This window comes from Argentina anserina, chromosome 4 (genome assembly GCF_933775445.1).
Source record: "Argentina anserina chromosome 4, drPotAnse1.1, whole genome shotgun sequence".
Lineage (NCBI taxonomy): Eukaryota > Viridiplantae > Streptophyta > Magnoliopsida > Rosales > Rosaceae > Argentina > Argentina anserina.
In genome coordinates this window covers 556896-582677 of record NC_065875.1, presented here as the reverse complement: position 1 = coordinate 582677, position 25782 = coordinate 556896, and the positions used below count along the sequence as shown (strand labels likewise).

The window sequence follows — 25782 nt, the reverse complement described above, 5'->3', positions numbered from 1 at the left end:
CTTTTAAAAGGGAAATTTTACAAACCATGTTTAGCATCGATCTAGCATGTAATCGTGATTTAAATATTTGATCGATCAACTATTATTATTTGAAGATTCTAGATCTCAAATATGGATCTACGTTTAGCTTCAATCAAGTACCAGCTGCTCCCCTTGAACTTGGAAGTCGAAGAGAGATACAAAGATCATGTAATTAAAAACACGTATGCGCACACCAGAATAATCTTAAAAGCCACATTACGTCGACTCCAGTGATCGATCCTGGTTCCCTTTATTGCCGGAATATGGGTTATATGGCAGGATCAGACAGCCGGAAACATGAATGTTTGCACGAACGATATTCTCCTTAAATTTTGGTGAAACATTATACTAGATTGAGGGTCATGTTCGTAATTTTCCGCGCGCCACCGTACCTCTTCCTTCTATATAATGCTACGAAGGACGCATCTCATTTTCATACCGCCACCTCCAAAACCAAACAGTTTCAGAGCATCACATAAGTTGTGTTTATATTTGGTTTACACTCTCCATCAGACGAAAGCTAGCTAAGCCCTAAGAGAACAAAATAATGGGTACTTTGGGAAGCGAGGTGAAAACTTCGTCGTTCATGAGCGATTTTCTGGAGAAGTGCGGTGGCTGCGCCGTTCTGGACGGCGGGTTCGCGACGGAGCTCGAACGACATGGAGCTGATCTCAATGATCCTCTCTGGAGCGCCAAATGCCTCATCAGTTCTCCTCACCTCGTCCGAAGGGTACGTACGCAGCTTGAGTCGTTTCGTTAACTACTCGATATAATCGATCTCTAAAGACTTGTAGTTCTTCATATATCGGAACAGATTAATCCTTATCTTTTGCTGGCTCTGTTATGAACCCGGCCAGAAAGATGAAAATCTTGAAGAGAATGAGAAAAATGGTTAATAAACAAAACTGGCCGGAAAGCTTTAACATTTTACCATATATACATGAATATGTGTTGATGAATGAATAGAAGGTGACTTATGGGATAGATTCATAGCAAATCTTGTACAATAAATATGGACAAAAAAGCGAAACTGGAAATTTTGGCTCCAACTATAGCAAGTTTAGGAACAGTTACCTTTTTTGTTGGCAACGTCTGTTAAAGGTCCACTCTCTGAGCGCCTCGCCGTTATTTCGCAGATGTCGTCTGTGCACAAGTCTCTCTGCTCCGTCTTCTCCCCGGCACAGCTCCGCGTCCGGTCACCAATCTTTCGAGTTTCCTCCTCAGCTTCTCATTCTCCCCGCCGCCATTTCGTTCCGACAGAACCGACCCGATCACTTTGCTGCTTCTTCAGCCCGGAGTTCATTGGACCACAATCGGTGCCGCTGAAGATGTAGTAGGAGATGAGAAGTAGACAGACCTATAACTAATTGACACGTTGGGAATTTGAATTTGGGCTCTCGGAGAGTGGGCTGCTTCCAGAACTTGCCTTTTTTGTTTGGCATCTTTTTTTGGGGGAAAAATATTATTAATTTAGCTATGTGAGTATTCAAATTTATCTATCTGCCGTAACTAGGTTAACTAAAGACGAGAAATGAGTCATCCTTCTGACGGTAACGTGGCTAACTCTGCAGAGTCCCAAATTGTCTCATTTTGACATGAAACTACAAGGATTTTCACGACACCTGTTTTTTTCATGCCACATAGAATAAGAAATATTAAAGATTAGTAAAGTGATCACTAAGAAAAAGCATATGCGTTACAACTTACAAGCATGAAGCATAAAGCATGTAAGTTTTCATTTTGATATATATGTAGGTGCATTTGGACTACCTCGATGCCGGAGCAAACATCATAATCACCGCATCATATCAGGTATATTATTTGAATCACGAATTCATTGCGACGTTTTTAATTTGTTTATGATGATTTGGTGGTTTACTATCATTTTCCTCAAAGATGTTAACTGTTAATAACCTGATTGCATGTTTTGTCTGATACAGGCTACAATTCAGGGTTTTGAGGCGAAAGGTTTCTCAAGAGAAGAAGCCAAAGCCCTGCTGAGGAAAAGTGTCGAAATTGCAATCGAGGCACGAGAAATCTACTATGACAAATGCACCAAAGGTTCTTGGGGTTTTGTGGACACTGGAAAGCCTTCAAGACATTCTGTTCTAGTTGCAGCATCTGTCGGAAGCTATGGAGCCTATTTGGCTGATGGTTCCGAGTATAGGTGAGTTAACTTAGCATATGCCTTGTGAATGTTACTGTAAATGAGTTGCATGGAACAAGAAAGTGGTCTACATATCAGCATATAATTTCTTGTACATTGTTTGTAACTCTAGTCATTGATCTAGGTTCTGATTCTATATGGATTATTTCCCTTGTAGTGGCAACTATGGCGATGCAGTGAGTCTAGAAACACTGAAAGATTTCCACAGGGAAAGGGTTCAGATTCTGGCCAACTCTGGTGCTGATCTAATTGCATTTGAGACGATACCGAATAAGCTAGAGGCAAAGGTAATATTCTTTATTTACCTTGATTTATAAGCTTTACGCCGTACTGAGGACACAGATTAAGCAAGCTCATCATTACGTTAGCTAGCATATATGACAGATACCATTCTCATGCCATGAGTACTGGAAAGTGTTAGGATAAAAATGTTGACTCGGTTTCAGAAATCCTCATCTTATTGTGTATCAGTTTATCTAGATCAATTGTGCCAACTATTATCCACTCTGGCTTTGGCTAAATACCTTGTTTTAATGTGATGATTTAGGCATATGCTGAACTTCTTGAGGAAGAAGCAATAGATATTCCAGCATGGTTTACTTTTGCTTCTAAAGATGGAATCAATGTGGTGAGTGGTGATGCCATCTTTGAGTGTGCCTCTATTACTAATGCATGCAAGCAAGTTGTTGCTGTTGGAATCAACTGCACACCGCCTAGATTTGTCCAGGGGCTGATCTCATCAATGCGGAAGGTCACATCTTTGGTTAATGTGAATATATTAGCATACATAACTTAGCCCCTCAACATTTTCGTATATCTAATATTCCCTCTGCCTATTAAATTTGCAGGTAACAAGCAAGCCAATTGTAATATACCCCAACAGTGGTGAGACCTATGATGGCCAGAGAAAGCAATGGGTGGTAAGTGACCGTCTGTATGGATACACTATGCTTGTTGGCCTACTGGCCAACTCTTTCAGCTAACATCTGTATTGAAATGATTTGATTCATGGTATAATTCTTAAAGTAATGTTCTGTTTGTGGGATACCAAATGGTGAATCTTGTACCATTTGTTGCTAAAAATATAAAATCGATCTTCCAATGATGATAAAAGTATTTTAAGTTAACTACTTTGTGAATAAGTCCTGATTGCATGTGCTATGATTCCCAATGCAGCCATCAACTGGGCGGGTTGACGAGGAGTTTGCAGACATAGTCATAGAGAAGTGGCTTGAGGCTGGGGCTTCCCTGTTTGGAGGCTGCTGCAGAACAACTCCAAATACCATCAGGGCAATATCGAAGGCTCTTTCTAATAAGGCTTCTGCAGTTACTGATGCTTAGTAAGTTGTGAAAATGAGATGTAAATATATGTATTCTGATGCTAAGAATAAGAGCATGCATATGTCCTTTTCATTTCCTTGTTTTGTAACTCGAGGGGAGCTGAGCAAGTAGCCAACCTTTCACCATGCAGCTTATGCTAAATGGTGATTTGGTGATGTTTTTAGTTTTTACATCGTATAACACTTCTTCTTACTTTCCGAGGGAAATAACTGCGCTTTTGACGTTTCTAATATTAGCTATTGCTCTGTTGCATACCGGAAAATGAATAGCTATGAGCTTCGTCAAAATGAATTCTAGAAATGCTCATAACTCGATCTGCATATCCACACAGCTATTGTACGTCTTCATGTCAACTATAATCTCAGTCCTTAAATTTAAGTGCTAATAGAAGTTGCTTTGACGACGAAATGGAGCTGTAGGATGTCTGCACATAATGCTTGTGCAAGTTGTCTGTGATTATAAATGCGTCATGTTTCATAATACTGCATTTTACTTCAAGTCTCCGAAGTCGTCGCCTCTAGAAATACGAAATAGAGACAAAGAAGTATGTTACATATTCAAGTCAAAAACGAGTAGCTGATTAATTGAAGGAGAAGTTGCAACTTGCATTCTCAACCGCACATCCACATTGCAGAATACACCAAGAAACTATCTACTTGAGAGGTTGAAAGCTCCTAGATCTATAATGCAAAACCAAAAGAACTTAGCAAAAGAAAGCAAAGCAGAATATGGCTTCTCTGACCAAGGAAATAGCCAGTTCTTCGTCTTCTTCTGTTCCATTTTCATCCACTGATCACCCAAATCATTACAAATACGAGGTGTTCTTAAGTTTTCGAGGCGAGGATACGCGTCATAATTTCATAGATCATTTCCGCTCCGCTTTGTGTGATAAGGGAATTGAGACCTTCATCGATGATAAGCTCAGAAGAGGGGAAGAAATACCCGCGGCCCTTGTCAAAGCAATTGAGGAGTCCAGGGTTTCAATCATCGTCTTCTCTCCAAACTATGCTTCGTCAAGGTGGTGCTTAGATGAGCTGGTGAAGATTCTCGAATGCAGAAAATCAAAAGGGCAAGAGGTCAGATCAGTTTTCTACAAGGTGGATCCTTCAGACGTACGGCACCAGAGAGGTGCTTTCGGGAAGGCATTTGCTACGCTTGATCAACACAAACACAAGGATAGCATGGAGAAATGGAAAGCAGCTCTTACGGAAGCAGCAAATTTGTCTGGATGGCCTTTCAAAGATGGCGAGTATGTCTTTCACCTCTCTACTAGCTAATTAAATACTTCAATATATTTTTGAAGCATATATTTGATTTAGCATATATGCCATTTAAATTCTTAGGTACGAGGCTAAGTTTATCAAGAAGATTATTGGGGAGTTGTCAACCCAAGTAGTGAATCCTTCATGTGATTTGCATGTTACTGAACATCCCATTGGAATAAAGTCTTTTAGTGAAGAAGTCTGCAAACTTTTACGTGTCGAGGAAAATAGTGTTCACATGGTAGGAATATGGGGGCCTGGTGGAATAGGAAAGACCACAATTGCGAAAGCTGTGTTTAATTCAATTCGCCATAGGTTTGCATGTAGCTGTTTCTTGGCAGAAGTTCGATCTAATTCAAATGATCTAGCCAAATTGCAAAAGGGACTTCTGGTTGATATTTTAGGGGACTCAACTTTGGAGGTGAGCAGTGTTGATCAGGGAGTCAGTTTTATAAAGACAAGGATGCGGAAACAGAAAGTTCTAATAGTCCTAGATGACGTGAATCATTCTAGCCAATTACAGAAGTTAGTTCCATACCCTGGATGTTTTGGGCCAGGTAGTAGAGTTCTCATAACAACAAGAGATAAACGGTGGCTAATTGCTCATCAAGTCGATGAAGTGTACCAGGTCAAGATGTTAAAAGATCATCAAGCTTTGAACTTGTTTAGTTTGAATGCATTCAAGAGTAATGCACCTCCAGGCGAATATCTCAAACTTTCACAACGTGCAGTACGCTATGCCCAGGGCCTTCCATTAGCTTTGATTGTTTTAGGTTCTCATTTATTTCGTAGAAGCATAGAGGAGTGGGAAGCTATATTAGATAGTAGCAGGCGAGAAGATCCCCACATAGAGATTAGAGACGTGCTGAAAATAAGTTATGATGCTCTGGGGGCAGATTTAAAAGGATATTTTCTTGACATTGCTTGTTTCTTTAAAGGTTGGCATGTAGAGAATGCGAAACCACGACTAGATGCTTGCTATGACCTCAAATCAGTGAATGGTATAGCACGACTCCAAGAAAAGGCCTTAATAAGAATTGACGATGATATTATTTGGATGCATGATTTAATAGAAGAAATGGGTAAAGATACAGTGCATCAAGAATCACCTGATGAACTTGGGGAACGAAGCAGATTGTGGAGTGAAGATGATGTCAACTACGTCTTAACAAATACTACTGTAAGTATTAAATTATTGATTGTGTTTTGTGTACTTCAAATGAGAGGACATTTTATATTTACCTTGAAGAAAGCATTACTGATTCCAACATAAATTGCACCTATAAATGTTCCTAGATTATTAACCTTTTATTTGCATTTTCTTTGTCACTGTAGGGAACAAATAAAGTTATTGGTATTCAGGTCCTGACATCTAATATATCTTTAAATGCGAAAAGTTTCTCAACAATGAAGAAGCTTAAATATATTTCTATAATACCTATAATTTATTATGAATCCTTTTGGAGAAATATTGATTATCTCTCCGACGAGTTGAGGTGGCTTGAGTGGCCACATTGTCCATTGCAATGTTTTCCAGCCGATTTTCACGCAAAGAAACTTGTAAATCTCAATATTCATAGGAGTTCCATAATCACACACCTATGGGAAGGATATAAGGTACATTATAATCTATTAATTCATTTTTTTTAATATTTTCATTTTTATTAAGAACAAGTAATTATTGCATCCAACTTGGTTTCCTTTTTCCCTACAGAGTTTTCCGCTGCTAACTTATATGAATTTAAGCGGTTGTGAATCTGATAGGATCGTAATCCATCAAAGAGGTGAAACAAGATAATTAAAGCAACATAAGGGAATTGAAACAAGAAATTAAAGAAAAGAATTAAATTAGACAAGTTTCATATTCATTTCATCAGATCAAGAAATGGAGACAGCTAAGATTATATAGCTCCATCTGCAGATAACTCATAACTTACCCAATAACAACATGACCGACCCGAGTCCAACAACTCATCTAAGTAATTAACACACTAGTCCAAGATAATATAGGGTTGTAGAATAATAGTCTTAACATTCCTCCCCCCTTAAAATAAGGCATGTCCTCAGGCCTTGAACAAGAAAATTTGCAGTGCGTGAAAATTTGAGAAAACTCTTCTCTCCGTTTGCATCCCATGACCAATTTGTGTCAACCATGTCTTCTTCACTTGAGTAGTCTGTTCAAGAATACAAATTAGAGTACGTCCATTAGGCTGTTCTTGATGTAAAGCCGGTGTGATGAATAGCCCCTCACTAGCCCTACAAAGCAAGATGTCGTAGCCAAAAGTGCCCTGATGGTTACTCTGCTGCGAACATAATCGGCGAGAGGTACATAAAGGGTAGAGCAGGGGGACATCATGGTTCTCAGACTGTAAATACCGACAATAGATGCAAACATACGAAGAACAGTACAATTCAGTAGAAAGAACTCCACTGCTGTACATTGAACTTGGAAATTCTGAACAATACTCATATGCAACGCGAAGGGCCTCTGGAGATAAATAAAGGTAGCCCGGAGTATCGTATGCACTGGCTTCAGAAACATAATTTCTGCTTTTGACACCACACACCGTACTGACGATAAAATCAAGTGAAAATCTTCTGGAGTCTGGCAAGTAGCCCCATCATGCCAACTGCTCCTCGTATTAGTCGGAGAAGTAGTAAAATCAGATTGTAGCAGCAAGGTCCTCATTCTTCCCAAGATTTTTGTCTTCTCGCTTAAAGCATAGAAGTACCTCTTGCCTCCAGTAAAAATGACATACAGAAAAACATTAACAACTTTGATAGGCAGTGTAGCCCATTTTTCCAACTCAGCAGAACTCATAAATGGGCGTCTACGAGCCTTGACCAGCTGATTTTCAAGCCATGCTTTTCTTGTCAAGACAGCAGACCTGTAGAACGAACGTTCAATCGATGAGGCTGAACTATTCCCAGCAAAGGAGATATCTGTCTGAGAAGCTAAAGCTGCATATGTTTCTGTCATTTTAGGTGCAGCATAGAAAACATCAATCTTGTTAAAAATACTGTGATCATCTGCTGCAGTTGTCAAGGGATCTAGAAGTTCATGAGTCTCAGAGTTCAGCTTGTAGTCATCATCATACTGAAATGCAAGTCTTTCTTTCTTGGACAGCAGGGACACCCGCTCATATATAGAAAGAAGAACAATAATTCCAATGTCACACAATGCATCCTCTCGTAATATTTTAGGCAAAGTAGGTCGTACCACAGGGAGAGATTCCATAATTGTTAAAGGAAAGAGTAACCTCACAAGTCCATGGGATGGTGAATTAAACTTTGAAGTGCTGGTTACCAAGAAACAATTATCCTTGTGCACACTATTGTCAAATCTTTTGTTGAACAAACCAGAAAATATTATACTAGAAAACAACTTAAAAATAAGTGGGATTCCCTTAAAGATGACTGGAAATCATGGAAAACATTGAAGATTTTAAAAACCGGTCTTGGGTGGAATCCCGTACTCAACACCATTGGGGTACGCGAATCAGTTTCTTTCAATTTATTTATTGATAAATATATTTACAATGGGCTGTTTTTCATACATCTTATGATAAATGCTACTGTTTTTATGCAGAAAACAAAGGAATATGCAAGGTTTAGAAAAAAAAAGGAATATCACTCGAGTTTGAAGCCAAGTTGGATCAGCTGTTCTTAGGTACTACAACCACTGGAAAGCATGCATGGGCACCATATTCTACACTTCCTATCCCAGATAGTCCAGAGGAAGGTGATAATTATAACTACCATGAAGGTAGTGGTGACTCTGATGAGAGAGATGTACCCACTAACACTTTGCCTAAGAGGAAAAGAAGTGAGAGAGCTGTGAAAGATAAGGAAAACCTTCCTGCAAAGAAGGAGAAGGTTAGGGGTGCTGCTCAGTTGGCCAAAGAAATTGGCAGAATGTGTTCAGCAATTGAAAGTAGAAGTACTGCATCTTCAACGGTGCATAATACCCGCACTAGTATTGCTGAAGTGATGAAAGATGTCACTACTTTGCCTGGAGCTGAGCAGGGCACTAGGTTGTGGTTCTTTGCTACTCGACTGTTTTTGAGTCCAGAGAAGAGAGAGATGTATTGCACTATGGATGATCCTAACATGAAGTTAGAATGGTTGAACTTTGAGATGACCGAGAAATGAGCTTATGCTATTCATGAGAAATCATTAGTTTCGTATTTTCATATCTTACCTCAAGTTGGAATGTTACTCAAGACCATGAAACTATGTTTTATCTTATATTTTTCATCATGTTGACACCCTTATATATGCATTTGAGTTTTGTTATATTTATGTCTCTATTAAATTGTTGATCATTACATTATATGAATAGTTTTCATTTATATGATTTACATGTTTAGCCCTTGAAATTTGCAGGTTTTGTCATTGAATTATGAACAATCCAGGTCATAATGATGAAGTTGACGAAGAGATATTCTTGCGAGCTGTGCAACTTAATACTCTACTGATTCAACATTATTATGAGAAGTATGTCTACAAAACTCCTTGTATGACATCTGAACAAATAGGTTATAGGTGGATGATGGAAGTTTATGTGGGAATGCAACCCGTTGTTATAATGCTTTTAGAATGCAAAATGACGTATTTTATCACTTATGTACTGATTTAGAAGTTATTAACAAGGAGTTGTCAGGTTCAAATAGAACTAGTCATATGGAGGTCGTGGGAATGTTATTGTATTTGTTAGGACAAGGATGTGGAATTAGATTGGTAGGAGAACGATTTCAGCATTCCAGTGAAACCGTGTATAGATATATTAGTGAAGTAATGGATCTAGTGTGTGAGCTAAGTAAAAAAATAATTAAGCCAGAGGATCCTGAGTTCAATGGTGTTGCACAGAAGATAATGAGGGATAGAAGATATTATCCATATTTTAAGGTAATTTTATTGTTTGCTTACATATATTAGACAATATAATTATCTATAGTAATTTTCAAATAACAACATTATTCACAGGATTGCATTGGGGCTATTGATGGAGTGCATATTCCTGCTTCAATTTGCGATGACGAAAAAACTCCATACATTAATAGGAAATGATTTCCATCACAAAATGTTATGGCGGTATGCAATTTTGATATGCAATTTATCTTTATATGTGCGGGTTGGGAAGGGTCAGCTCATGATACAAGAGTATTACAATCGGTTCTTTGAAATCCTAATATGAACTTTCCTCATCCTCCACCAGGTAATATATTTAATTTTAGTAAAAAAAATTCATTTCAATTCATGCTTCAAATGACATTTTCACAAATTTTATTACATGATAATTTTGTATGAAAATATTATGTTGTGGATTCAGGATATCCCACTTTGCCAGGGTATTTGAGACCTTATAACGGGCCACCACAACACTTCCAATAATATCGTGGCCGAGAACCAAGAAATAAAAGAGAACTATTTAACCAAGCACACTCTTCACTTAGAGGAGTTATAGAACACTCATTTGGAGTTTGGAAAAAAATGAAAGATTTTAAAAGACATGCAAGGATATTCATTCGAGAAACAAGTGAAGATTGTCATCGCTACTATGACACTTCATAATTATATCCGAAGATATGCATATCGTGATAGACATTTTGTCTGAGGCGAAGAAAGGGAAGGTGGTGGAGATGAGGAAGATGATGATGATGATGAAGAACAAAATCATCATGGCGCACAAGAAATGGATATATTAAGAGACATGATTGCTCAAAGTTTGATGGATGCACGTGATTGAGTATTTATGTATTGACATGATCCTAATCAAAACCAAATTATCAATATCAGAGTATATTGATTTAAGATAATTTTAAAACTATCCAATATTAATATGCCATATATTTTTAGGTATTGTTAAACTAAAATTAATTAAAAATTATCTTACATGTCTAAATTGGTCATTTGACAAATTAAAAGCATAAACTAGTTTGAGTTTACTAAACGCTTTGTCATTACTTCTGTCACTAACAACTATTTATATAAATCAGTTTACCAAACAGTCTGCAACTTTATTTATCAGCCACTTATTTTCAGAAATTAGCATAAGCCGACTTTTTTTTATAAGCCCAGCTGTACCAAACAGCTGTACCAAACACACCATATGGGAGGGAATAAAGGTACTTTAATATGCAATAATCTACTTCAACTCTAAGGAAGTTGTTTCTCATTTTTATTTATTTATGTATAAATTATAATGTTGCAAATTAGTGAAACTACTAATGCTTCAGATTGGTTGATGTATTTTGTTTCCTTGGTGCACAGAATTTTCCCGTTCTAACATGTATGGATTTAAGATATTGTAAATCTTTAAGAGAACTCCCAAATTTCACTGGAATCCCCAGCTTAGAAGAACTGAATTTGGATGGCTGCGTAAGTTTGATCGAGGTTCATCAGTCTGTTGGATCCTTAGATAAGCTTGTGACCTTAAGGTGGTGCTTGAAATCGCGTACATGATTATGGAAAGTAATGGTGTCAAAACTGTTTTGTAGTTGTCCTCTGTGTTGATCCCCAGTTGATTTCATTGGTGTAGAGAGAATTGGTGGCATTTGCTGATTAGTAAATTCAGATTAAGGTAGTTCACGGTTCCATAGAAAGGTTGATATAATACATTTGATTCTTTTTCGTAGTTTTCAGCCTTTGACTGTGTTACTTCGTCTCTAGTTTATTGATATCGAGCATTTTAGTTGCTTTTCTTTTCCATTTCAAGTGGGGAGTATAGACATTGCACTCTGTACTTCTATGCTCAAGTGCCTTGATGTTATTTTCTGCAATTTGATGAAAACATGTCATGTTCAGAGAGCATTGTGTCGCATTATCCAAATGGTCCATGGATTGAGTAGATGATGGAAGTCACTTTCAGCTAACTTATCAGTTTTATAACTTTTATTCTAAAACTCTAAACTCTAAAATATTTGTAAATAATAAATTGATCTAACTTATAACATGTCTTTTATAGGGTTACTTCTGAATATAACTATCCTGAAGATTAAGTTACCAAGTATAGAAAATTCTGAGGATACGGAAAAAAATAGAGTACGAAAAGCATTCGACCATAGAGAGGGTAATTTTCATATAAAGGCATTCATCTCTGTCCGGAATGGAGTACCAATCGTGACCTAGCACAATCACTCATCTCTATCAAGGCTATTCTTACTCTCATGACATTCTGAATTGTGCTTAATTTTTGCTAAGAAACTCTGGGCGTCACTATTTCTGTATCATTTCCTATTTGGGTAGCTCTAAATCAAAACCAGTCATCTAATGCTACGTTGTCATTGTACCAATTTGAAGGTTAGACATGTCATTTTGGAATGCCCAATCATAAGACGGTGATTTGCCTCAGCCACAGACCCTCTGATGGCACCAAGCTCATGCCCACAAAGCCTTGACTTGTTCGTTCGACCAAGAACAACCGACAACGGGTCAATTGTTACTCTAGCGCTACGATAGATGGTGACTTTCTCGCAGATGTTACTTATGAGCTTGGAAGAAGATGTGTTTATTGGGAATGTTCTTTGATTCATTTCTATGCAGAATGGGGGGACTGGGATTGTGCCTACAAGTTGTTTGATGAAATGCTTACGAGAGACACTGTGGAGTTGAAGGACAATACAACTGTGGGGTTACATTGGAGAATAATATGGCAGCACATGGTGGACCTACAGATGCTGCAAAAGAAAGGGAAACGATCATACATAGGGTTCTCATTTAGTCATTTTCAACCTCACTTTCCCATTCAGAGTTTGGATCTCGGTGTTTGAGCAAAACAAACACTCGGATCTTTGATACAAAATACTTCAGGAAGGCCGATCAGTAGGATCGAGTAAAGCCAAGCAAGCAGAATATGGCTTCTCTGGCCGCTCAAGCAGCAGCCAGTTCTTCGTCTTCTTCTCTTCCAATATTTTCATCCACTGATCACCCAAATCATTACAAATACGAGGTGTTCTTAAGTTTTCGAGGTGAGGATACTCGCTATGGTTTTACAGATCATTTGCACTCGGCTTTGGATCGGAGGGGAATTGCGACCTTCAGAGATGATGATAAACTTAGAAAAGGAGAAGACATATCCCAAGAACTACTCAAAGCAATTGAGGACTCCAGAGTTTCAATCATCGTCTTCTCTCAAACCTATGCTTCCTCAAGGTGGTGTTTGGATGAACTGGTCAAGATTCTTGAATGCAGAAAATCCAAAGGACAAGAGGTTAGAGCCGTTTTCTACAAGGTGGATCCTTCAGATGTTCGAAACCAAACAGGTGCTTTCGGTGACGGATTTGCCACGCTTGATCAATGCAAATACAAGGACAACATGCAGAAATGGAAGGCAGTTCTAAAGGAAGCAGCAGATTTGGCCGGATGGCCATTCAAGAATGACGAGTATGACTCTAATCCCTCCACTAGCTTGTTAAATATGAGTTTGAAGTATAAATTTGATTTCATATATATGCCTTTCAATTCATAGGTACGAGACTAAATTTATCGACAACATTGTTGGAGAGTTGTTAGCTGGAGTAGTAAACCCTTCATGTGATTTGCATGTTGCTGAACATCCGATTGGAATAGAGTCTTTTAGTCAAGAAGTCTGCGAACTTTTACATGTCAAGGAAAATAATGTTCGCATGGTAGGCATATGGGGGCCTGGTGGAATAGGAAAGACCACAATTGTGAAAGCTGTGTTCAATTCAATTCGCCATAGGTATGCATGTAGCTGTTTCTTGGCAGAAGTTAGATCTAATTCAAATGATCTAGCCAAACTGCAAAAGAGACTTCTGGTTGATGTTTTAGAGGACTCAACTTTGGAGGTGAGCAGTGTTGATCAAGGAGTCAGTTTTATAATGACAAGGATGCGACATAAAAAGGCTTTGATAATTCTTGATGATGTGAGTCACTCAAGCCAGTTACAGAAGTTAGTTCCATCCCTTGAATGTTTTGGGTCAGGTAGTAGAGTTCTCATAACAACCAGAGATAAACGATTATTAACAGCCCATGAAGTTGATGAAGTATATGAGGTTAAAATGTTAGATTGTGATCGTGCTTTGAAGTTATTTAGCTTGAGTGCATTCAAAAGAATTGGACCTCCAGGCGAATATCTCAAACTTGCACAACGTGCTATACGCTATGCCCAGGGCCTTCCATTAGCTTTGATAGTTTTAGGCTCTCATTTATTTCGTAGAAGCATAGAGGAGTGGGAAGCTATATTAGATAGTAGTAGGCGAGAAGATCCCCACATAGAGATAAGAGATGTGCTCAAGATAAGTTATGATGCTTTAGGAGAAGATTTAAAAGGATATTTTCTTGACATTGCTTGTTTTTTTAAGGGTGAGCATGTAGAGAAAGTGAAACCAATACTAGAAGCTTGCTATGACAACAAATCAGTAAATGGTTTTGCCCAACTCCAAGAAAAGGCCTTGATAAGAATTGATAGAGATTTTGTTGATAGAGATGTTATTTGGATGCATGATTTAATAAGAGAAATGGGTAAAGACATAGTGTATCAAGAGTCACCTGATGAACTTAGCAAACGAAGCAGATTGTGGAGTGAAGAAGATATCAACGATGTTTTAACAAATAATACTGTAAGTATTAAATTATTGATTGTGTTTTGTCTTCTTTAATTGAGAGAGCATTCATATGTTGCTAGATTATTAATTTTTTATTTGCTTTTTCTTTTTTCATTGTAGGGAGTAAATAAAGTTATTGGCATTCAGGTCCCATTCGGGTGTACCATATCTTTAAACGCTAAAAGTTTCTCAACAATGAAGAATCTCAAATATTTGTCTATGTGCAATATAATTCATTATAAATCATTTTCGGGAAATATTGATTATCTCTCCCACGGGTTGAGGTGGCTTGAGTGGCCACATTGTCCATTGCGATGTTTTCCACCCGATTTTCATGCAGCGAAACTTGTATATCTCAGTATTCCTGGGAGTTCCGTAATCACACACCTATGGGCAGGACGTAAGGTACACTACATAATCTATTAATTCATTTTCATTCAAATATTATATTTTTATTAAGAACAAGTAATTGTGGTTGTGAATTGGGATTAATGCATCCAACTTGGTTTTTTTTTTTTCCATACAGTGTTTTCCGCAGCTAACATATATGAATTTAAGCGATTGTGAATCCCTATCAAGACTCCCAGACTTCACTGAAATCCCAAACTTGAAAAAGTTAGATCTATCTAATTGTAGGAGATTAGCTAAGATTCCTGATTCTCTTGGATTACTTGCTAAACTTGTTAACTTGATTGTCACCGGCTGCTCTGACCTTAGATCGTTTCCAAGAATAATCAACTGGAAATCTGTAGGAAGTATTTCTACTTGGAGTTGCCAGCTTGATCAATTTCCAGAAATTGGGGAAGAGATGGGTTCATTGAGAAGTTTGCATCTATCAGGCGTTTACAGTGAAGAATTGCATCCTTCAATTACAAATCTCATTGGCCTCGAGGAGTGGGATCTCTGGAACTGTCAACATCTTACAACTCTGCCGCATAATATTCCTAAGTTCTGCAATCTAAAGAGTCTTTATGTACATGATTGTCCAAAACTTGCTGCATTTCCGGTCATTCCAATAAAGATGGATTCCTTGATACTACTTTCTCTACGAAACACTGGCATTAGAGAATTGGACGAGTCAATTGGAAATCTCATTGGGCTTGAAAAGTTGCATCTTCAGAGTTGCAAGAATCTCAGGACTCTACCCAGCAGCATTTGTGGGTGGCAAAATTTGGAGGAGCTTGATCTGTCTCACTGCCCGAATCTGGTTAGATTTCCATCAAATTCCAACATTTTGAATGGCAATGGTTGCTCTCTATCACTTCCCAAGCTTAAAAAATTGGATATCAGGGAATGCGGTTTGTCAGATTGTGATTTTCTGACGACTCTAGATTGCTGGAAAACATTACGGTCGCTTGATCTGTCAGAAAACAGGTTTGTTAGTCTTCCTGGACTAACAAAATTTGTCAACTTGGAGTCACTTGACCTGTACGATTGCAACAGAATCCGAGAACTTCCGGAGCTTCCACCGAAAGTTAAAGTATACGTAACGGGGTGTGATTCACTGGATTTAGGGGGAGGGTCGCCGCCACTGGAATCGCATTTTACTCCAAACCTCCGAAACGAATATGAATATGAATATGAATGTGAATCATTGGACATAGAGGGGACGTGGCCTTCGATTGAAGATGATGACGAAGAAGAGGCAACTCCGTCTTCACAGCCGTCTCTGTCTTCCGAGTCGTCATCAGTGATTCCTCCAGAAATGGCCATCTCCATTGAGATCCCAGGCCATCACTCAACTACTCCGCCACAGCTTCAACTCCAAGAGGAACCAACGAAACAGAGAGGTTTGAATCCCCACATGAACCGCCATTTATTATACTTTCAGGGTGCCAAAACTAATAAGCTTTCAAAAAATTTACAGGTTTGGGTACATGGCTGTTTAGATGCTGCAGCAGGCCATCTCCAACTTCTTAATATATGTAAGTTCACACGTCATCTTCTCTTACTATCTCTTTCTTTTCCAAGTTTTCAATCGTCTGAAGCGCGTATCTCCATGGTTCTGCTGTTGTACTGAATGCAATATTATTGTTTCAGAAATAACAGTGATTTCAGGTTTATATTCTATTCTTCCTACATGTTACAGAACCCTATGTAGTTACACTCAGATATCTGAACTGTGCATCACGCTTGGATCATGTAATTAAACTTTTGCAACTCCTAGCTATAGAACTCAGATGTTACAGAAAGTCAGAAATAATAAACGAATCTTTGTGATTCCTTGAGAATGCTGTGATACTGGCACATGGTATTAGGAAAAATGCAGAAGCATTATGTAAACATGTTGTTCTTTTTTGACCTGTATACTAATGGCTGCTGTTAATTAGCGTGACCTGTATACTAAATTCCGTGATAAAAACATTTCTGTGATGTACTACAGTAATTAGCAAAACCTGAAGGGGAAATTCTATATGAGTTAATGCATGCTATGCCTCCTAAAAGTCTTTTCTATGAGCTATGAGTTGTTTTATGTTTCTCGTGGACATGGAATCAAACAAGGCATCCTGCTTTGGATCTGGGAGATTGCCTACGTGATGATGGGTAGTATTGGTATCAAAACTGTTTGAACTTAGTTCTCCTCTGTGTTGATCCTCAATTGATTCCATTGTTATAGAAGAACATTGGTCGTATCTGGTTAGTAATTCAAATTAAGGTAGTCCATGGTTCTATACAAATTGGTTCATATGATCCATTTGATTCATTTTCTCAGCTTTCACTCATTCACTGAATCACTGTTTCACCATGCGCTAGCTAGTTGATTGATATCGAGCATTTTGGTTGCTTTTCCATTTCCAGTAGGGAGTATAGACATTGCAGTTTAAATTTGAAAATTGACTGCAAATAAGTTAGAAGCAAATGTAAATACCATATTTCTCCTAATTGCCTATACCTTTTTCTTCGTATTTATATTCTCAATTTCCAATATTTTATTGTCTACAATTTGATCAAAATATATTATCATGTTCTTCATGTTCAACAAACATGATGTTGCATTATCTACAATTTTTGTTGATTAACCACATGTAATATAAAATTTCTCACTTCCAAGTACATACCACAAGTATATTCAATTTTATTCTACAAATTACAATGTGGAAATTTTACAAGCATATAGGTAGGTTGCAGCAGATAGGTTTCAAATAATAAACAGATTTTGATATGTAGGTACATTTGGACTACCATGATGCTGGATCAAACATCATAATTGGCTGATATTGGTAGGATGCAGCAGATAGGTTTCATAATAATTGCATCGCCTCAGCTAATTATTTTTGGTCATGATTCATTAAGTACACATGTATTAATATTGAGACTATATTGATTTAGGCCGCAATTAAAGGTTTTGAGGCCAAAGGTTTCTCAAGAGAAGAAGCCAGAGCCCTGCTCAGAAAAGTGTGCAAGTTGCAGTTGAGGCACGAGAAATATCAAATACACTAAAAGCCTTTCAAGACATCCTGTTCTAGTTGCAGCATCTGTGGGAAGCTATGGAGTCTATTTGGCCGATATAGGTGAGTTAACTTAGCATATGCCTTGTGTATCTTACTATACATAAACTGGGCATAGAACAAGAAAGTGGTGACATCTCTGCATATAATTTCTTGCAGTTTTGTTTGTAACTTTAATCATCAATCTCAGTTCTGATTCTATACGGTTATTTCCCTTGTAGTGGCAACTATGGCAATGCAGTGACTCTAGAAACACTGAAAGATTTCCACAGGGAAAAGGTTCAGATTCTGGCCAACTCTGGTGCGAATCTAATGCATTTGAGACGATACCGAATAAGCTAGAGGCAAAGGTAATATTCTTTATTTGCATTGATCTATAAGCCTTATGCCGTAATGTATTGTCGACACAATTAAGCAAGCTAGCTCATTACCTTCGCAGAATCGTCCAAGCATATATGACGAATATTAAAAAGTGTTAGAATGGATAATGCTGACTTACTGAGCTCAGTTTCAGGAAGTTTAAGACGAGGGTGTTAATTGTGCCAACTGTTATCCAGCATGGTTTACTTTTGCTTCTAAATCAATGTGGTGAGTGGTGATTCCATATTTGAGTTAGCCCCTCAACATTTTCATATACCTAATATTCCTTTGCCAATCAAATTTGGTGGTAACAAGCAAACCAATAGTGATATACCCCAACAGTGGTGAGGTGAATCTTGTATTATTTGTGGCTAAAAATATGAAACCAATGTTACTTAAATTGTATGTAATAAACTGTTCAAGGATGATGAAAGTGTTGGATATAACTACTTTGTAAATAAGTCCTGATTCATGTGCTTCCCATTGTAGGCTTGCAGCCATCGACTGGGCGGGTTGACGAGGAGTTTGCAGACATAGTCATAGAGAAGTGGCGTGAGGCTGCAGGGGCTTCCCTATTTGGAGGCTGCTGCAGAACAACTCCAAAAACCATCTGAGGCTCTTTCTAACAAGGCATCTGCAGTCACTGGTTCGTTTTGAGTTGTGAAAGTGAGATGTAAATATATAATCTGATGCTTAGTTTAAGAACATGCATGTGTCCTTTACATTCCTTTGTTTTGTAACTCAAGGGGAACTGAGCAAGTAGCAAACCTATCACCATGGTATTTCTGCTGAATGGTAATTGGTGAGGTTGTTTCACATGGAATTATTTCTATTCTAATCCAGAGAAGATGAATGGTTGTTGGCCGAATTCTACAAATAATGGTCATTATTTCTTTGGAGATATAATTATTATGTGTTCATGTCAGCTCTGTTTGTTAGGATGTTTGACCTAAAATCCTAGTTGACTTAGGAAAGAGTTGTTATCTTTTGTTTGCTGTTTTCTCTTTGAATCAAATGCTGCATTCTGTGCTGGCGCTAGCTGTATTCTCATGCTTCCTTCGTGTTGGTTGAGCCGTAGCTACACATGGCAACCGAGGCACGAATCGGGTATTTAAGCCAAGTCTTGGTTGTAAGAACCCTATGCCGAGAATTAATATCAATTTCGTTATTTCCTTTCTTGTTCTTCATTTATTAAACCAAAAATCTCAGAGAGTTAGGGCTCAAACTCTAACAATTTGGTACCAGAGCCCTCGATCTTGTGGGTTATGGCCAAAAATAGACCTCAGGTTAGTGCCGGTATGTCCGCTCCGGCCGCTGACATCGCTCAGGTGGAGCTCGCTCTTCAAGCCCATCGGGATGAGACCTCTACTACCATTAGTATGGTTCAAAGCTCGGTTGCTGATATCCAGGAGACGTTGGGTACCGTTCAGGGCTCGATGGCATCACTCAGATCTGACCTTATCGCTGAGATGCGCCTTCTTTTTCGAGAGTCCAGATCTCTGCCTCCGGAGCCACCACCAAGCGTTCCGTCGTTACCTACTGGCAGCCAACCCACAACCTCCATTGTAGACTCTGCTGTAAGCACGAGTACTGAACTCAATTCCGGCACAACACCACCTATATCCGCCACCGCTCCGTCGACCGCTGCTCTGGGTATCTCATCTACGACTGGTAGTTTTTCTGGCCTTACTCCTAGTCTTTCATATACTGAACTTGGTCATCATGATGTTATTTTGGGTTATAATAATCATGTTTCGACTGGTTCTACTAATACCTCTAGTATTACTCACGGTCCAAGTCCCCGTTTGGATACTACACCACCTTCTACAGTGCGTCAACGGGTGAATCTTGCTCCCTTACAGGTTGGGCATCAAGAACCTAGGATGCACTATTATTATCAGCATACCAATTTGGGATCCCAGCCATTTAATTACATTGCTGGTCCATACTCTAGCTCAGCGGATACACATATCTCTAGTACACTGAATTTTGCTCCTACTACACACTATACTGATCCACACCCCACAATTTTGCAAGGACATCCCTCAGCGAGTTACACTGCTCCATTTCAATCTAGTTATAATCAAGTTCCATACAGTCTATACCCTCAGTCATATCATCTAGTCAGCAACAACCATCATTCCTTGGCTGGTCCTAGCCTGATTCCAATGTGTTATTCAACTTCAAGTTCTCTCAATCCTCATGCTGCCACATTTAGTCCCCATTTGCCTTCATTTCCTCCACAATATCCATCCATTGGCCATTTTGGGGGGTCCTCCTCTAAGCCATATTGGTCTCACGGGAGTGGAAACCATTACTCTATGGATACACATGTGTCTCCAACAGATCATACCTTACCTACTATGAAACAAATGAAATTAGAGTTGCCTACTTACAGTGGGGGTGATCCGATTGAATGGCTTCACAAGGCTGAGCAATTTTTTGAGTTCTACAGAATTCCTGAGGAGAAGAAAGTCCTAATTGCAGCTATGCACTTCACTGAAAAAGCTTCAAATCGCTGGTATTTATTTCGCCATGAATTCCAAGCTAATTGGCAAGGCCTTACTGAGTTGTTAATGCGTGAATTTGGTGGTTGTAACTCGATTGATTATCAAGCCGCTCTAGGGAGAATGACTCAGATTGGGAATGTGGATAGTTATGTGGAACATTTTGTTAAACTTGCAAGACGAGCACCTGTTTTTTCTTAGGTCTGATATGCGTGCCTTGCGGCCAAGAACCTTGTATGAAGCATTTGACCTAGCTCGGATTTTTGAAGAGCGTGAAGTGGGACATATAGGGCAGCACAAGAATGTTAATACTATTAGGCAATCACCTCCTGCAACCACAGTGACCAATACTACCCCAAGGCAGGCTAATGGAGGCATACAACCTAATCGTGTGCAAGGAGGAGCTTTGATTAGAGGAGGGGCAAGACATGCACCCAGTAATTTTACAGCTTCTACTAATGGACCTAATATGCGACTTACTCAAGTTGAGTTTGATGCTAGAAGAGCAAGAGGCCAATATTTCTTCTGTGATGAGCAATTTAGACCAGGTCACAATTGTAGAAGGGCTAATGGAAGAAGACAACTCATGGTTCTTGAGGTGATTCCAGATGAAATGGAGGTGGGAGATGCAGCCCCAACTGAAACAGTAGAAGAGAATATCATAGTTACTGAAGGTCAAGAGCTTGAAATACAACTTCAATTATGGGAGGGCAAGATGACTCTGAAACAATGCAGCTGAAGGGGGTGTTTGACAAAAAACCTGTGCATGTTCTCATTGACACATGAGCCTCACACAACTTTATACACCCTGCATTATTGAAGAAAATGAAAGCTGAAGTCATTAGTACTAAACGAGTGAGAGTAAGACTAGCTAGTGGTGCTATTATGTACACTACGGGTCAAGTGCGAATTGAGCTACAAGTACAAAGGTATGTGTTCACTGGTGACTTTTATATATTTCCTGTTTCAGGATGTGAAATTGTTCTTAGTGCAATCTGGTTGAAGTCTTTAGGGGATATCACATGGAATTTTGGTACTATGGTTATGAAGTTTCACATGCATCATGTACAATATGTGTTGCAAGGAGAAACAAAACCACAAGCTTCAGTTATCAGTTGAAAGTCCATGGCTAGGCTACTTAAAAGAGAAACTGAGGCAGTAATGGTAGAACTTTGTCCATTGGGCATTGAGAATGACAAATCACCAACCAAAGTTGTCCATCCAGAGATTCAAAAGCTTCTTAATCGGTATGAAGAAGTGTTTCAACCACCAATTACCCTACCTCCTCCTAGACACCATGATCACAGGATTGAGCTAAAAGCAAATACATCAGCTATTAATGTTCGACCTTACAGGTATCCACACTTTCAAAAGGCTGAAATAGAGAATATTGTGCAAGAAATGTTAGATAATGGAGTAATAAGACCTAGTGTTTCACCATTTTCTTCTCCAGTCATATTGGTCAAGAAAAAAGATGGCACTTGGAGAATGTGTGTCGATTATAGAGCTCTTAACGCTGCAACTATTAAGGACAAATACCCCATTCCGGTAGTCGATGAGCTCATTGATGAAGTCCATGGAGCTACGATTTTTACCAAGTTGGACTTAAGGTCGGGATACCATCAAATTAGAATGACTGACAAGGATCTTCAAAAAATTGCATTCAGAACTCACTCAGGCCATTATGAGTTCTTAGTGATGCCATTTGGCCTCACTAATGCCCCATCAACCTTTCAATCTGAAATGAATGACGTGTTGAGACCGATGTTGAGGAAATTTGTTCTTGTGTTCTTTGATGATATACTGATCTATAGTAACTCTCTGCAAGAACATCTTAAGCACTTGCATGCAGTTTTGGAAAAGTTGCTGCAACATTCCTTGAAGGTGAAGGAAAGTAAATGCCAATTTGGTGTGGATAGAGTGGAATACCTGGGGCATGTTATAAGTGCTAAGGGAGTAGCTGTGGATCCAGAAAAAATTAGTTGCATAGCTAAGTGGGTTCAACCTAAGACTCTGAAGGGGTTGAGAGGGTTTTTAGGTTTGGCAGGTTATTATAGAAAGTATGTGATGAATTTTGGCACAATTGCAAGACCCTTAACAGATATGCTCAAGAAAGATAACTTCATTTGGACTAAGGAGGCAGAAGTCACTTTTGAACTGTTGAAAAAGGCATTGATGTCAACTCTAGTCTTAGCCATTCCTGATTTCACCAAAGAATTTGTGGTAGAGTGCGATGCCTCAGAGAAAGGAATTGGAGCAGTGCTTTCTCAAGAGGGTCACCATGTGGCTTTTTAAGTAAAGCTTTGGCTCCTAGACACACTACTCTCTCAGTGTATGATAAGGAGATGATGGCGGTGGTTTTTGCTGTTCAACATTGGAGGCCTTATTTGCTTGGGAATCATTTTCAGATATACACTGATCACAAATTTATAGAGCATTTTTTGAATCAGCGGATCACTACACCTTCTCAGCAGAAATGGCTTATCAAATTAATGGGATACGACTACTCCATCCATTACAAAACTGGAAAAAATAATGCAGCCCCTGATGCATTATCAAGGCAATTAGATTTCTCTACTCTAACTAATGTATCATCTCCAATACCACAATTTGTGAGTGACATTCAACAAGCCTGCATGCAAGATCAGGAAGCTCAAACTGTGCGGCAAGCGTTGCAACAAGGACAATCTGGTATGAAGCATTTCACCTTGAATAATGACCAGCTTTTTTATAGACACAGAGTCTTTGTGCCAGTCTTTGGGAATTGGAGAGAGAAGATCATTAGTGAGATGCATGATGGTTTACTGGGAGGACACGCTGGAAGAACCAGGACTTATCAAAGAGTTAAGAAGAATTTTGCATGGCCTGGAATGATAAATGATATCAAGCACTACATAGCTAAATGCCATGTTTGTCAGGTTAATCACTATGAGACTATTGCACCTCTAGGGTTGTTGCAGCCTAATGTCATACCAGACAAAGCTTGGACTAATATCTCAATGGATTTTATAGATGGCTTGCCTAATTCTGAGGGGAAAACTGTCATTTGGGTGGTAATAGACAGATTGACCAAGTATGCACATTTCACAGCTATGTCTCATCCTTATTCTGCTGCTACAGTGGCACAACTCTTTGTCACAAATATTTTTAAGCTGCATGGAATGCCAGAACATATCATATCTGACAGGGATCCAGTTTTCCTGAGCACATTTTGGACTGAATTCTTTAAATTCCAAGGCACAAAGTTAGACAAATCTTTAGCTTATCATCCCCAAAGTGATGGACAAACAGAAAATTTGAATAGAACTCTGGAGAAATATTTAAGGTGTGTTGTAGGAGAAAAACCAGATGGTTGGGTACAAGCTTTGCCTTGGGCAGAATGGTGGTATAACAATGCATACCATTCAGCTTTGCAGATGAGTCCTTTTCAAGCAATGTATGGGTATCAACCTCCTGTAATCATTCCCTATTTGCCAGGCTCTACTGCTGTAGCAGATGTGGATAGGCAATTGAGGAATAGAAATGAGTTACTCCAAGTTATCAAGAGGAATTTGAAGTTAGCTCAATCAAGAATGAAAAGTTTTTATGATAAGAAGCACACTGACAGGGAGTTTCAAGTGGGTGATTTGGTTTATCTCAAATTGCAGCATTACAAACAGCAATCTCTCAATCAAGCTGGTTGGCATAAGCTTTCTCCTAGGTATTTTGGACCATTTGCCATTATTGAGAGCGTGGGTAAAGTGGCTTACAAGTTACAGCTTCCCTCCACGGCTAGAATTCACAATGTTTTTCATGTTTCATTATTGAAGAAGACTGTGGGAACTCATGTGACCAGCTTTCCCCAGTTACCACATATAATAGACCCTACTAACCCACAATGGCGACCTGCTGCTATTTTGGAAAGGAGATTGTTTAAGAAAAAAGGGAAGGCTGGTGCTCAGTGGCTCATTCAATGGGAGGGAACAAGTCTAGAAGACTCCACATGGGAGGATGCTGATATGATCATCCAGAGGTACCAGGATTTCAATTATTCTACAAATACTTCAGTCACTTGAGGTCAAGTGTTGTCTCCAGGAGAGTGGATTGTTAGGATGTTTGACCTAAAATCCTAGTTGACTTAGGAAAGAGCTGTTATCTTTTGTTTGTTGTTTTCTCTTTGAATCAAACGCTGCGTTCTGTGCTGGCGCTAGCTGTATTCTCATGCTTCCTTCGTGTTGGTTGAGCCAGTGTTGTAGCTACACATGGCAACCGAGGCACGGATCGGGTATTTAAGCCAAGTCTTGGTTGTAAGAACCCTATGCTGAGAATTATTATCAATTTCGTTATTTCCTTTCTTGTTCTTCATTTATTAAACCAAAAATCTCAGAGAATTAGGGCTCAAACTCTAACACTGTTTGGCTTCGAAACGAGGCTGCAGGATGTCTGGATATAATTATAATGTTTGTGTTAGTTGCAACCAAACCTTATATATTTTCATCAAAAAAAAAAAACCAAACCTTATATTTGCTTCCTTTTGTGACTTGTGACGATGTTCTTCAGTGAGCGATAAGAATATATTGCAATAAACTGGTAATATTGGGTCTAGTGTTTGAATCCATTCAGTCGTTAATATTGGGTCGGGTAATAATGGGACAATCACATAAGCCTGTGGTTAGATTTGTGGTTATACTAGGAAGTGCTCAAAGATTGCGGCTTTGAGGATGAGTTAATTCAGAGAAGCGGTGTTTATCGGGATATCATTGATGATTCATAGCAGAATGTGGGGACTTGATCACGCCCGGAACGTGTTCGATGAAATGCTTGAGAGAAACACTGTGTCGTCGACTAGTTTGATTTGTGGTTATAATAGGAAGCATATACCAAACAAGGTAGTTTCTTCGTTTTTCAAGATGGTGGCTACGGCCACTAAACATAATGTGGTGACTACGGTGTGTGTTATTGCTACTTGCTCAGAGTTGAAGAATGTTGCATACAGGAGTACAGGGTGTGTGCTTACATTGGGGATTTTGGACTGAAGTTGAGTAATATAATAATAGTGAATTCACTTGTTGAGGGTACCATTTGACTTTAAAAGGGAATTGAAGGCGGAGGAATCCAAATACAAAC

The 25782-nt window shown here is 38.8% G+C and overlaps 3 protein-coding genes and 1 pseudogene across 8 annotated transcripts; all 4 read left to right on the top strand.

Moving 5' to 3' along the window:
• Window positions 1–518: 518 nt before the first annotated feature.
• Window positions 519–3764, top strand: LOC126790491 (homocysteine S-methyltransferase 3). The gene is made up of 7 exons (XM_050516737.1): window positions 519–751; window positions 1777–1833; window positions 1962–2188; window positions 2346–2475; window positions 2736–2939; window positions 3037–3108; window positions 3365–3764. The coding sequence occupies exons 1-7, from the start codon at window positions 569–571 to the stop codon at window positions 3527–3529; spliced, it is 1038 nt and encodes a 345-aa protein (XP_050372694.1). The 5' UTR covers window positions 519–568; the 3' UTR covers window positions 3530–3764.
• A 413-nt stretch (window positions 3765–4177) lies between these two features.
• LOC126791472 (disease resistance protein RUN1-like) lies at window positions 4178–10682 on the top strand. 5 transcript variants are annotated; one of them, XM_050517929.1, is made up of 5 exons: window positions 4178–4778; window positions 4873–5971; window positions 6127–6408; window positions 9178–9699; window positions 9778–10682. In XM_050517929.1, exons 1-4 carry the CDS (start codon window positions 4258–4260, stop codon window positions 9211–9213), a joined length of 1938 nt encoding a protein of 645 aa, XP_050373886.1. In that variant the 5' UTR covers window positions 4178–4257; the 3' UTR covers window positions 9214–9699; window positions 9778–10682. The 5 variants fall into 5 exon arrangements, with proteins under 5 accessions (XP_050373886.1, XP_050373884.1, XP_050373888.1 ...); XM_050517927.1 differs by lacking the exons at window positions 9178–9699; window positions 9778–10682 and adding exons at window positions 6506–8281; window positions 8381–9089; XM_050517931.1 differs by lacking the exon at window positions 6127–6408.
• Window positions 10683–12356: 1674 nt separating this feature from the next.
• LOC126790349 (disease resistance protein RPV1-like) lies at window positions 12357–16763 on the top strand. 2 transcript variants are annotated; one of them, XM_050516552.1, is made up of 6 exons: window positions 12357–13176; window positions 13262–14375; window positions 14481–14765; window positions 14887–16150; window positions 16228–16285; window positions 16744–16763. In XM_050516552.1, the coding sequence occupies exons 1-5, from the start codon at window positions 12647–12649 to the stop codon at window positions 16278–16280; spliced, it is 3246 nt and encodes a 1081-aa protein (XP_050372509.1). In that variant the 5' UTR covers window positions 12357–12646; the 3' UTR covers window positions 16281–16285; window positions 16744–16763. The 2 variants fall into 2 exon arrangements, with proteins under 2 accessions (XP_050372509.1, XP_050372507.1); XM_050516550.1 differs by lacking the exon at window positions 16744–16763 and having other exon boundaries at window positions 16228–16352.
• Window positions 16764–16900: 137 nt separating this feature from the next.
• LOC126790795 (homocysteine S-methyltransferase 2-like) lies at window positions 16901–19029 on the top strand (annotated as a pseudogene).
• Window positions 19030–25782: the final 6753 nt, after the last annotated feature.